We start from the raw sequence: 13,043 nt of genomic DNA, 5'->3' as shown, positions 1-13,043 counted from the left end.
GCTAATGTTTCAACCCCTCTCGACTGAAGTAAATGAACTACTGTACCAGCAGCTAGTTAGCTAACTAGTAGCTACCACAGCCAGATCAGCTCTAGCTAGCCTCTAACTATCTGTCAAACAGCTGTTGTGTGTATGGAAATGTTTTGTAGCCTTTGTTTTTTCCTGCTTAAACAAAAGTAATTTTGATGATGTATCATTAGCTAGAGCTTGTCAAAAGTTGGTCAATGTTAGCAAGCTAGCTCATGAACTTTAGATATTATTTTTTCTCAATCACACTAGACCTGAATCAAATGATGAAACCAGCTGCCAAGCGATTGAAGATCGATATTCTGACGTGTTTTTGGTGCAATGTTAGGTTTTATTAGTCAGTATAGTAATGTAAAATTATTAATCTGTCAGTTTCCCTAGCTAATTTCCTACTTTTCACACTGACTCAGTATAAACAGCTCTACAGGCTTCACAGTCAAGGTGCACAGTCAGTACACAACACCATACTCATCATGTCTTAGCAGGATCAGAGAGTGACAGGTGTCCCTGCAGGGTCAGACAGCCAGGGAAGACCAGTCTACAGAGCTCAGATGATTTTTGGAGTATATTATAACAATCAGTAAATGGCTGCAAAGTTCCATCTTAAGTTGATGGGTAGGTGTCACGTTCTGACTTTTATTTCCTTTGTTTTGTCGTTATTTAGTATGGTCAGGTCGTGAGTTGGGGTGGGCAGTCTGTTTGTTTTTCTATGATTTTGGGATTTCTATGTTTCGGCCTAGTATGGGTCTCAATCAGAGGCAGGTGTCATTAGTTGTCTCTGATTGAGAATCACACTTAGGTAGCCTGGGTTTCACTGTTTGTTTGTGGGTGATTGTCTATGTTAGTTGCTTGTGTCAGCACAGTTCTCATTATAGCTTCACGGTCGTTATTCGTTTATTGTTTTGTATTCAGTGTTCAGTGCTTTCTTTAATTAAAAAATCATCATGAACACATACCACGCTGCATTTTGGTCCGCTCCTTACGACGATCGTAACAGTAGGCTACACTCTGGATTGGGGAATAATGGTAATTTAAATTATTGAACCATTGATGGTATTCATTGCTAATATAATATATTAATGTACACCATGGTAATTCTTTGTCATGCCTCATCTGAGAAAGATCATATGGTGACAGGGGTCTCATCAGGTTCAGGCAGTCAGGGAAGATCAGTCTGTGACAGCGCAGAAGTTAACTTTTTCCAATAAAACACTATTTTTCTCTCTGTGCCGTCAACACTGGACAAACAAGAAACTTCAAAGATGTAAACTATTTTTAAGGCAGTCTGACAACCTCTAGTTGATTTCCAAACTTTATCAAGGGACAATAGAGGCTTTTCCCGATGACACAAAACATGTTTAAAAAATGTGAGGAAGACCTGGGAGACGCTATTGATGATGATAAATGGATACAGATACAGTACATTCGGGAAGTATTTAGATCCCTTGACTTTTTCCACATTTTGTTATGTTACAGTTTATTCTGACATCCAAAAGTACTCATTACATTTTAAATGCTTAGCAGGACAGGAAATTGGTCCAATTCACAGACTTATTAAGAGAACATTCCGTCTTCTCTATTGCATCTGATCTGGCGGAATTATTCAACACGAATGCTTTGTTTGTAAATGATGTCTGTGTTGGAGTGTGCCCCTGGCTATCCGTCAATAAAAAAAAGAAGAGAGTTGTGGCGGCTGGTTTGCTTAATATAAGGAATATTAAATTATTTACACTTTTACTTTTGATACTTAAGTATATTTAAAACCAAATACATTTAGACTTTTACTCAAGCAGTACTTTACTGGTTGACTTTCACTTTTACTTGATTCATTTTCTATTAAGGTATCTGTACTTTTACTCAAGTATGACAATTGGGTACTTTTTCCACCACTGAATAGCATCCATAGAATGTACTATATGCCAGGGAAACTGAATATCATGCACTCAGAAATAGTATTATTCTGCTGGAGATGTAAAGCACAAAGGGGGACATATTTGCATATCAGTCCATTCCTTTTATATTAGTGAGGGGAATGAGCAAGTGCACTCACCATGGAAAAGGTTAGAGAATCTGAAGCAGCCCGTCAGGTGCAGGATGGGTGTGTCTTGTTTCTGAGGCTGCAGGAGACAGACTGGACGAGTTACAGAGGACACTGGAGCAGTGTGACACACAGCTGGCCCACACTGTCCGGCAGCATACAGGTAATGTACATATTGACATTCCTCCTGTGTCCTCTGTAGCTCGTCCAGTCTTTTCTGTCAGAAGCTGATGTGTGTGAATCTTGAGGTCAGCAGATGACAGGAGACTCTAAACGAGCCCAAGCACATCCTCACCAAGAAACTCTTCCTTCCCTACCTCTGAAACAACTTCCATATCCGGACTGAGAAACTTCAGATAGGCTGTTATGATTTAACAGTGAATTATCTTATTTAATGTAAGTATGCTGTCACTCTCAGTGACCCTACCACAGCTTCCTGTACCTTGGCCCATCTCCCATTAGAGTGTCTTGTAACCTTGGTTGGAATGTCTGTTTTCCTAAAAGATGTTTCAAGCTCATGAGATTAATGTATTTTTCCATTAAATGGTAGCAATTGAGGAATGTTTACTTTGTCTGTGCAACAGCGCTATTATAAATGTGTATTTTACCACCGCTGGTTCTGGAGATCTGGTCTGTAAAATGGGTCTGTTTCTATTAGCCATGTTTCACGTTTTATATTCAACAGGATGTCCCTCTAATTCTGAGGAGCGTGAGGTAAAAACACTTCTGCAATCCAACTGTTGATCAAATATTTATTTTGAAGTACAACATATTTTAAGATGGCAGGAAAGGCATGTAAGAAAACATGATTGTATAAAAAATTCTAAATAAAGTAGATGAAATCACATAAAAAAATATATTTAAAGTAAAGCTGAAACAGTGTGCCAAGATATCAATAACCAGTTGTTCTTGCTATGAAACTTTACATAGAATGCTGATTCTGAGTATCTTCACATATCAAACCAATAGTTTGGTTAAAAAGTCAATGTCACCTGGCTCACTTGGTTGAGCTGCAGCAGTGCCACAGGACTTTTGGTATATAAGCTGGTGAAATTCTGTATCATTAATATAAAATGTATTTTTGTCCAAATCCTGTCAAATTGAACAGCAATTAATGTAAAAGTAATAAATGTACCATGTAAAGGTAAAAAAAGAAGAATGCCACCACAGGAACTTGGTAGTGTCATGATTATGGCCTATTCAACCTTTCATATCAAAACTGAACTTGAAAGAGCATATGGACGGTTGATGATGAAGGGTACCATGGTAACATCAAGAGATCATCAGGAAGAATGCGTGGTCTCAGCAGGAAAGATGAGCGTCTTGGTCAGGGTGTCTCTAGAATCTGGTGATTGCTTGACCACCTCGTAGCCATAACCACCGTAAACATCTTTAATACGAAGGTCACCTTCTTTCTTGCTCACCGCAGCTTTGACCCCTGTAAGGATCTCATAGATGTTTTTCCCTCTGCAGAGACAGGAGACACACCATAAATTGAGATGAACACACAAGTCAACACAACCATTCAACAGAGAACACAAACAAATTGAGGACATGAACATGATGTGCAGTGAATTCCAAGCTGATGTTACCTGGTGCAGCTTTTCTCAAGCTGGCCACACAGAGACTGGATGAACCAGGACCCAGAGGTTGGGCTCCTGATGGAGATATACTGATCTACGTTGGCCATGAAAACCAGGTAGTCAGAGTATAGTGGAAGGGTGTATTCTTGGACTTGTCCGTCGTCTGTGTCCAGTTCCATGTCCGTCCCTTCAACTTTAGGCTTCTTGTTCACCGGCACGCCCTTCTGAACGTCCTTCCCTCGACAGGCTTGGATGAAGAACAGCTTGGGCTTTTCAACAAGGATGCTACAGTTTGTGCCGTTGAAAGGTGAGAGGATATCAATGGTGGGGACGACTGTTCCATCTGTACCACAGACGCCCTCTTTTTTTCCGTGACTCAGAATGCAGCAGACGAAGGCATCGCCATGCTTAGGAAGATCCTTTAGATCAGTGAACTGACCACCGACCCACTCCTTCACATTGTACTGTTGGAGGTCAGATAACTGCTTCAGCTCAGAGAAGACCTTCAGCACTCTGGGAATCTCCACTGCAGTCTTGTCCTTGCACATAACCACCCTGAACTTCATCCGGCTGAATATGTTGGCCAGATCCACTGTAGGAGAAGACAAGACACTTAACAACCAGACCTCTCACTTCTCTCTATTTTCATTCTATCATGTCACATCATGATAATCAACCGAATCAGCAAAAGAGCAAGCTGGTCAGATGCTGTAATAGAGAAATGAGACTTGAGATGTTTTTGAGGATAAAACGTTGACATACCAGCATCCTTGTTTGATCCTGTTCTTTCACTCAGTTTATCAAATATCTCGTTGTTGATGATCAAACAGAGACCACGGGGTACACTGGTCATCTCATACTGACTGACCTGGAAACAGAGGAAACCAGGGGTCATTTACACACAAAGATATTTCACATCAAACTGACAGTGTAAAAAATAAATAAGGAAAATAAGGAAATAAATAGGAAAGTTGAAGGAGAGTTGTGTTGCGATGAAAAGACAGGTTAACTTTTGCTTCTGTGTATTATTGTATATTGTTGATTGTTGTGTATTTGCTCTGAACTATATGAGGTTTAATATATGTAGTTAATAAACACTTTAAATGTAGATAGAGGGGTTATCACCTCATCGCCACCTGTGACCACTGTTTCCAGGTCAGAATTATCTACAAAACACAGAAAACACAGTTAGATACCTGATAACAGCTATCTAATACAGTAGAACAGTAGCACTGATGTCAGTTGATTGATCTGTAAATTAGTCTTGTCATGTAGTGTGTTATATGTATTGTCTGGTGGTTGTGTCAGTAAACAATGACAGAGTCGTGGTGCAAAGCTGGTAGTACTAGTAGTCAGTGTGTGGGGTACCTGTACAGGGAATTGGGATTGTTGGGGCTGGGTTGAAGGTGTGGTCACTGGGTTCTGTGTGGTTGTTGAATATTTCCTCCAGTCTAGGGTAGTTTTTTATCATATGTGGTTTCTGCAGCAGGTTCACGAGTTCATAGCTTTTTGTGTCTCCTTTATTCATCACTTTATCCAGCAGGTTGATGACAGTCTTCTCATTGGACTGATTGGGGATGTTTAGGTTGTTGTAGTCACGATTAGTCACTATTTCCTCCTGCTGCACATGCTGAAGGATGTAGCTGGAGTCCGCAGACAGGATCTCCGTTAACAAAGTCTTCTTCTCTCTCAGCGTCTGCATGATGGACCTTAGAGACCGAAAGAGAAAAGGGAGAGTGTGTTCATTATATAAAACATATAATGCCACAGATGCATGTCAATGGCCAAGCCAAACGATGCTGATGTGACCTGAGTCATCCTCATAACTGAATTAACAAAACCTGCCATGTTCCTAAGATGTTTTTCGATATTTCAAGAATGGGTTAAGTTCAAAATGCAATGACTGATGCAAGTTATGCTAACCTATTTGTGGATGATTGAATTACCATTCTCCTAGCTGCAGGATATTATTGTGGCCTGGCAGCTCAATCACCGATTTCTCTTTTCAGAATCCCCCTGCAAAGGCATGCTAGGTTTTTGGAATATCAAAGAAAAAGTTGCACTCTAGTGCAGTACAACTGTTCAAAGAATTGCAACCACTTTGGTAAACAATACGTGGATAATTTTATGTAGGCCTACTTTAATATTTTATTATTTATACAAGCATTACCTTAGAACGTTTACACAAATACTGGCATGTTGAAAGCTATTGTGTAGGCTATATTTAAAGAAATAGACTTTAATAAGAAACAAATATATGTTATTGGAATTACTGAGTACCCTCCAACCCCACTTTTACCTTGGCACAAATAATATTTTTTCTCTATGTGATGATATGTCATTTATATACAGTGTATTGCATTGGGGCCAATGGAATGGGCGGAGTAAAAGTCCAGCAACACTCCTTATTCCTCAGTCCCCCAAGAAATACAGACCCTACTGAGTACCAACCCCACTTTTACCTCGGCACATATAATATACTGAACAAACATGTACATGCAACATGCAACAATTTCAATGATTTTACTGAATTACGGTTCATATAAGGAAATCAGTCAATTGAAATATATTAATTAGGCCATAAAGGGCCATAAATATACAGAATGTTGACATCTCAGATTTAGTAGTTTGGATGTAGGGAACTACTTTTTCTAAGTTTTTGTTATGGGTAGATTTACTGTAGCGTCACTTCTTCCAATGTGAAGTAGTTGGTAGCTTGGTACCTAGATTTTCACAGTAGCTTCCCGTCTTCTATAATGCTTCGTGCTAGCATCTGTAGCAGGACAGAGTTTCTAAACCCAGAGGCGCAACATCGCGAGACTTCCGGGAACGATTGCGAAACAGAAAAAATAGACCAGGCCAGGGTTTAGGGGTTTGAGAAGTCAAAGGCAGAAGTGAAACGTTTTTCCTTAGTTATTACTTTTCTCGAACTCTAAAGGCACAACCTAGATTCGAGCCAATATCTTAAGTAGTGGAACATATCATTACTCCAACCTCGTGAAAGTGACAAACTGACACGCTTTCATGTTCGTCAAAAACAACTTTATATCGAAGGAGTGTCTTTGAGTTGACAGCATGCACATGCGCAGTTCGGCGCGAGACGACGATGACGTGACACAACGCATGAGCTTAGCGAGCCTACAAGTGAGATCGGGGATTTCTATTGGAGAAGCAGTTTTAGCTTGATACTCTACTGTCTTTGGTAGCAGCCTAGCTCGCTAGCTAGCTACCGTTAGCTACTTTAGATTCAACTAGCAGTGAGCATGTTTTGCCAAAGTGGTCATCATGATATCTTGACACTAAATGACGAGTTGATAGCATAGCAAAATTACTTACCGGTACGACTAAAAGCTGATTCGCTCGCCAAGTTGATGAAATATTTCAGTGGTCGCTATGCGTTCCCGTCTTCCCTCGCAAATGTGAAGTTTTACTTTCATCTAGTTACTGTCCAATCGGAGTAGGTTCAAAGAAGTCGCCACACGACCAATATCGTCACTTTTCGATAAAGAAGCGGTTTCCCTGGTGGTCTAGTGGTTAGGATTCGGCGCTCTCACCGCCGCGGCCCGGGTTCGATTCCCGGTCAGGGAACTTCTTTTTTTAACCACTGCAAATTCAATCTAAAGTAGAGTTTTTGCCTGCTTGGAAGTATAAAAACTGAGTGAACAACTCATTTTCAGTGTTTTTCATTACCAAACCAAGTATATTGTATACTAAGCCTATAATCCTACTTGGGGCTCCTGAGTGATGCAGGGGTCTAAGGCACTACAGAGGCATCACTACATTCCAGGCTGTATCACAACCAGCGGTGATTGGAAGTCCCATATGGTGGTGCCCAGTCCTGTCTGGGGTAGGCTGTCATTGTAAATCAGAATTTGTTCTTAACTGACTTAACTGCATTGTTCATATCTGACTGAATTCCCCTTTAAGGCCCTTTTGCATCCTTGTTCATCCCTTCCTGGAATTAGCCACATGTCACTGACCTGACATGGTTGGATAGGTGAAGGCAAAGGGCTCGATTCAAGGCCAGATGGGCTGGTCCATTTTTAACCCAGTGGGCCTGTTTAACATGGGGGTTTTGCACAAATGTATCATGATCTGGATAATAATGGGGACCTCGAGGGAAAAAATGGGCCACTGTGTTAAAAATGCCAGGGATGATTTCTGGTACTTGTCCGCCCCTGGTTGTAGATGTGCTTGATAGGGGGGGGGGGGGTTGCACAGTACTTGACATTTCTTCCATACATTGTGGGAGGATAACCAACCTTCCAATTAATGCAAAGCATTTCTTAGCCACTCGAAATGCTTGGTTTCACAGTTTCTTCTGATAACGGTCTCCAGTATCAACATTTTCAAGCAAACAAAAACAGGGAGAAGGTTGAATCTGTAGACATGCTGAGATAAAATAACATACTATTTGCCATAATTCAGCCAGCCTTCACAAGACCATAACATATGAAAACATGTCACCTTTTGTGCTTTACACACTCTAGCAGAATAATACAATTTCAGAGTGCATGGTATTCAGTTTCACTGGCATATAGGAATTTCTATGGATGGTCTTACACTGCAGTACTTTTACATTATGTCTGAGATGATATGAACATGACTGGGCATTCTAACATATCTGTATCCATTCATCATCATTAATTAATAGCGTCATCATATTTTTGTTTGACATGTTTTGTGTCATCGGGAAAAGCCTCTATTGACCCTTGATAAAGTTTGGAAATCAACTAGAGGTTGTTAGACTGCCTTAGAATAGTTTACATATTTGAAGTTTCTTGTTTGTCCAGTGTTGCCGGCACTGAGAGAAAAAAGTGTTTTTTTGGAAAAAGTTAACTTCTGCACTGTCACAGACTGATCTTCCCTGACTGCCTGAACCTGATGAGACCCCTGTCACCATATGATCTTGCTCAGATGAGGCATGACAAAGAATTACCATGGTGTACATTAATATATTATATTAGCAATGAATACTATCAAAGGTTCAATAATTGAAATTACCATTATTCCCAATCCAGAGTTTAGCCTACCCATCAACTCAAGATGGAACTTTGCAGCCATTCACTGATTGTTATAATATACTGCAAAAATCACCTGAGTGCCGTAGACTGGTCTTCCCTGGCTGTCTGACCCTGCAGGGACACCTGTCACTCTCTGATCCTGCTAAGACATGATGAGCATGTCCCATTGGGGCGACTGCATGTAGGCAATCTGTCTCATGGAAGGGACAGGGTGCCTGCCAGGCCTGGTGGCCGGACAAGGATACCCTAAAAAGGTTGATTGTTTTGCGTAGGGACATTCTGAACCATCCCCCTCGGCCCATGGGCCTGGATGTGATGGGAACTTTTTATCTGAGAACTGAACTTGGGGAACAGTGGTGTTGACCTGCCCCAAACAGTCTGGTGGGATTGATCTGTCCATTCAGGATATTTCCCTTCACCCTCTCAGACACCTTTGCATTTTTCAACAAGAGGGCTCTCTGGCCGACGGTCGCTTGCGCCATGACCCTCCCAGAAGTCTCAGCGGTTACACTTGAAGGTGGTATGGTCGGCAAGATAGACTTAGCTCCATAAACTTCTCCCAGTTGACAGTGCCACTGTTCGCCAGGGAGTCGCACAGCTCCTTAGCCTGCACCGCCATGTAGACTGAGAGGAGGGAAACTGCGTTTACAGAGGGCCCTGCCTGAGCTGCAGATTGGTAGATCCTCTCACACTCAGACGCAGTGTCATTGGGATGAGCGAACTTGGGGGCAAAGGAAGATGAGCTCAAAGCCTTCGGTTCGAGGTGCTCAGCCAGGGCAGGTTCCACGGGAGGTGGGCTGAGCAATCCCAATGACTCTATGCTGTGCATATCCAAGTGATTGGGTTATACAACCTCTCTCTGGTGTAATGGACGCAGTCCCTACAACTTGCATTGGAGCAAAAACAATCACTCTTTTGTGTGATGATGTAGCCTAATCTTCATAGTTGCAGCCACACCATAGGCATTAGCCAGAGTTCCTGAAAAAGAACGCTTGGCCTGCTACTTTGTTTGCATAGTCTGAACATGTCGACCATAAAAAATTGGTATTTACATTATTTTTTTTTTTTACCTAGGTTTAACTAGGCAAGTCAGCTTAGAACACATTTATATTTACAATGATGGCCTACCGGGGAACAGTGGGTTAACTGCCTTGCTCAGGGGCAGAATGACAGATTTTTACCTTGTTAGCTCGGGGATTCGATCCAGCAACCTTTCGGTATTCAGTGTACAACATGAAGGTTCCCCTCCATGTCAAGGAGGAGGAAGTGGCAGAGAAGCTACGTAGGCAGTGGAATGGGTAGCAGCTAGATAAAAAAGAATCCTACACATGCGCAGAAATCTCTGTATCATTAGCCATGGCAAGTCATTTTCCAGTAAATCTGGAAACGCAGCTACTCCAAACTAAGAAATGTGTGGCTCTTTGTTGAATTTTGACGTCCTGATGTACTTCGTAATGTTGCCCATCCCTGATGTACTGTAGGTGTCCATGACCATATAAACTCATCGGGTCTGAGGGAGTCTGCTGAAGTGGTCATTTCTCTATTAACAGTGTTATATCTATGTGTGTGTGTGTGCGTCTGGGTTTCTCTCCCTCACAGGTTTGCCATTGTGCAATGTCCAGTGTTCACACTGCTCTGGGTCTGTGCTGTGGCACTGCATGCCCTTGGGAGCCCAGAGAGATGTGAGTGATGAATGTGTGTTGTATGTATGTGTATCTTCCTTCCTTTCATGTGTTTACCCTATTTTATAGTAAATATTTTTGCATCTTCAAAGTGGTAGGCATGTTGTGTTAATCAAATGATACAAACCCCCCAAAAATACATTTTAATTTCAGGTTGTAAGGCAACAAAATAGGAAAAATGCCAAGGGGGTTGAATACTTTCGCAAGCCACTGTAACTGCTGGGACAGTTACTATAAGGTGGGACGAGACCCAAAGACTTGATAAACACACCCACCAGACCTAGAACCAGAGTCACTATTGCATCAAGCTGCTTCTTCTACCAGATACAGATCAACAACCAGGTAATACTATACCAGAGAGTTTTACTGTCTTGTGTGTGTGTTTAGCGATGGCCCCGTTTGTTAAGAGGCTGTGTGTATATGTGTATTGTGACTTTAAGGGGGGAGTGACATACAATGAGACCAACACAGACCCCACACATTCATATTATGTGAAGATGAGGGTGAGGAAGATTAGTGACTGTAGAGGACCTCAAACACTGGAGCAGCTGGAGAAACACCATAATTGATTCAGCAGCAATGGAGGTTGGTGCCGTTTAAGATGAGGGAAGACAATTTATTTTTTAATGAGCATTGCCTTAGTTCTATTACAGCATAATGGATGACTGTCATTCATATTCCATTCACCCAGTTCAATGTAACATTGATAGGTTTAGGCTACTACATGATGCTCATATTTTGAATCACCCAATCAGCTGAACTCACTTTGGGAACACCCATGATCCTCCTGTCTCTGTTGCTGATCTGACTCCAGTTATTCTGTTGGGTTTAGTTGAGAGGGAGTGAGAGAGAAGTGGAGAGATGAAGATAGAGATGGAAAGAAACAGAACGGGAGAGAGCAGAAAGAAACACAAATACATCTACAAAAGACAGAAACAGAGAAAGATACCCCAAAAAACAAGACAATGTATTAATGGAATAACCAAATCAAACTGTATTTGTCACATGTGCTTACTGTGAAATGTTTACTTACAAGCCCTTAGCCAGCAATGCAGTTCACTAAAGAGTTAAGTGCTGATGTGCTTGGTTTTAGTCTCTGACCACAGACAACACACATTTTCTCGGTGAAACTGAACTTCCGTTAAACGAGTGTCGGAAAACACCTTTTATTCTTAGAAAACAACAGAAAGGGGAAAAACACAAATGCCTGGGTGATTGCACAGTAACTAGCTAGAACAAAAGAACAGATGGCTAGTTTGGCTATATTCATTCATGTCAATCATATTAACTCCAACTTGGTATAAATGGGATCTCATTCCACTCAGGTTAATATAGTTAAATGTTTACTGTAGATTCTCAAGGACCCCTTAGTTCCTATTGTTTTAGTGTGTGTAAACATCAGTTGAGAAACAGACAGGTGTGTGTGTGAATCACATGGAGAAGACAGTCCTTTATTAAATGAGGAGACCAGCGCAGTATAAACACAGTACAGCCATTCACACAGCAGCTAAGATGCAGACATATCTAACGAGGTCAGTGAAACACCACCGGCCACGGGGAGGGCATTAACAGCATCAAACATTTCATTTTTCTTCTCTTTGTTTTTCTCACTTATTTGTATTTTTTATATAAAACATATGCATCAAAGGTAGACTTTCATTTGTGTGTATTTTGTTGTATGCATACATTTGAAAATAAAAGAGAGCCGCACACTCTTGGAGCTCAGATGCAAAAATGTAATACCAACGTTTCGACAGCCAAGCTGTCTTCATCAGGGTATAATCACAAACACTGCGGGATGACTCGTTTATATAGTGTCAAAGGACACAGGTGTCTGTAATCATGGCCAGGAGTGGCCTAATATCAGGTCACCTTGACCTTGATCATTTATTGTTAAAACGAGAGGCTGCCTGGATCTTTAATTTAAAGACCCTTGCGCCCTTCGGTCTCAACGTAGACTTTGATCTGAAGCCATTCTTGTGATTATTGTGACTTTTCCATTGTAATTGTGTGTAAACTTGTATAGTCAAATTAATCTATGATCGTATGCTATCCATTTGTTTGTATGACATTTTAATATTTGATTATTAACCAATGATATTAGGCCACTCCAGGCCATGATTACAGACACCTGTGTCTTTTGACACTATATAAACGAGTCATCCCGCAATGTTTGTGATTATACCCTGATGAAGACAGCTTGGCTGTCGAAACGTTGGTATTACATTTTTGCATCTGAGCTCCAAGAGTGTGCGGCTCTCTTTTATTTTCAAGTTTCTACTCCGCTAGCCAGCACCTCGTCTTAATAGGTGTGCGTTTCTTTTTCTTCTAGACTGTATGCATACATTTAACATGGGAGGTACAGTCAGTGGATTAACATTAAGTTAACTGAGGACACGCACAAACTTCAACAGCCATAAGCCAGCAAACGCTCTGGAGAAATCAGGGCAACATATTTACATTACTCACCTGGCTACAATAATACAAATAAACATTGTTTAAACAGGCTAGAGTTGTGAAACAGTCTACAAAGCAGGAATGAAATGAAACCTTACCACAAGTTTAAAATGTCATTACACAGATCAATGTTCAATAAAAACAGCTTCAAGGGTCTTGAATTGGAGTCTGACATAAACCCATAGAAAGAGGAGGGAGTTAGAGGGGAGAAAGGAGGGATGAGATGAGTCTA

At 41.1% G+C, this 13,043-nt stretch overlaps 2 protein-coding genes and 1 non-coding gene across 4 annotated transcripts in view; 1 reads left to right on the top strand and 2 right to left on the bottom strand.

Moving 5' to 3' along the window:
• Positions 1–2,803: 2,803 nt before the first annotated feature.
• On the bottom strand, positions 2,804–7,101 carry LOC115114693 (caspase-8-like). 2 transcript variants are annotated; one of them, XM_065013582.1, is made up of 7 exons: positions 6,985–7,101; positions 5,572–5,664; positions 5,017–5,357; positions 4,774–4,814; positions 4,411–4,516; positions 3,658–4,240; positions 2,804–3,532 (listed from the first exon to the last, which is right to left on the bottom strand). In XM_065013582.1, exons 2-7 carry the CDS (start codon positions 5,595–5,597, stop codon positions 3,349–3,351), a joined length of 1,281 nt encoding a protein of 426 aa, XP_064869654.1. In that variant the 5' UTR covers positions 5,598–5,664; positions 6,985–7,101; the 3' UTR covers positions 2,804–3,348. The 2 variants fall into 2 exon arrangements, with proteins under 2 accessions (XP_064869654.1, XP_029499009.1); XM_029643149.2 differs by lacking the exon at positions 5,572–5,664 and having other exon boundaries at positions 6,985–7,100.
• A 63-nt stretch (positions 7,102–7,164) lies between these two features.
• Positions 7,165–7,236, top strand: trnae-cuc (transfer RNA glutamic acid (anticodon CUC)). The gene has a single exon. It is a non-coding gene; the product is annotated as a tRNA-Glu (tRNA).
• A 4,538-nt stretch (positions 7,237–11,774) lies between these two features.
• Positions 11,775–13,043, bottom strand: part of LOC115114020 (zygotic DNA replication licensing factor mcm6-B-like) — a 29,982-nt gene continuing 28,713 nt past the window's right edge. The window contains exon 18 of the mRNA XM_065013581.1: positions 11,775–13,043. This exon is cut by the window's right edge and continues 102 nt beyond it. Coding sequence (XP_064869653.1) covers positions 13,041–13,043 — 3 coding nt within the window. The 3' untranslated portion in view covers positions 11,775–13,040.

The sequence above is a fragment of the Oncorhynchus nerka genome, linkage group LG9b, assembly GCF_034236695.1.
Source record: "Oncorhynchus nerka isolate Pitt River linkage group LG9b, Oner_Uvic_2.0, whole genome shotgun sequence".
Classification (NCBI taxonomy): Eukaryota; Metazoa; Chordata; class Actinopteri; order Salmoniformes; family Salmonidae; genus Oncorhynchus; species Oncorhynchus nerka.
Note: the sequence above shows the minus strand (reverse complement) of the source record. Positions and strands in the feature narration are given on the sequence as shown.

Bases quoted from the DNA above. Each gene is read 5' to 3' on its own strand.
- LOC115114693 (XM_065013582.1), bottom strand. From the start codon at position 5,597: ATGGTAATTCAATCATCCACAAATAG. The intron at 4,241-4,410 runs GTATGTCAACGT...CTTCTCCTACAG, and splicing joins AGGATCAAACAAGGATGCTG to TGGATCTGGCCAACATATTC. The intron at 3,533-3,657 runs GTAACATCAGCT...CTGTCTCTGCAG, and splicing joins CTTGAGAAAAGCTGCACCAG to AGGGAAAAACATCTATGAGA.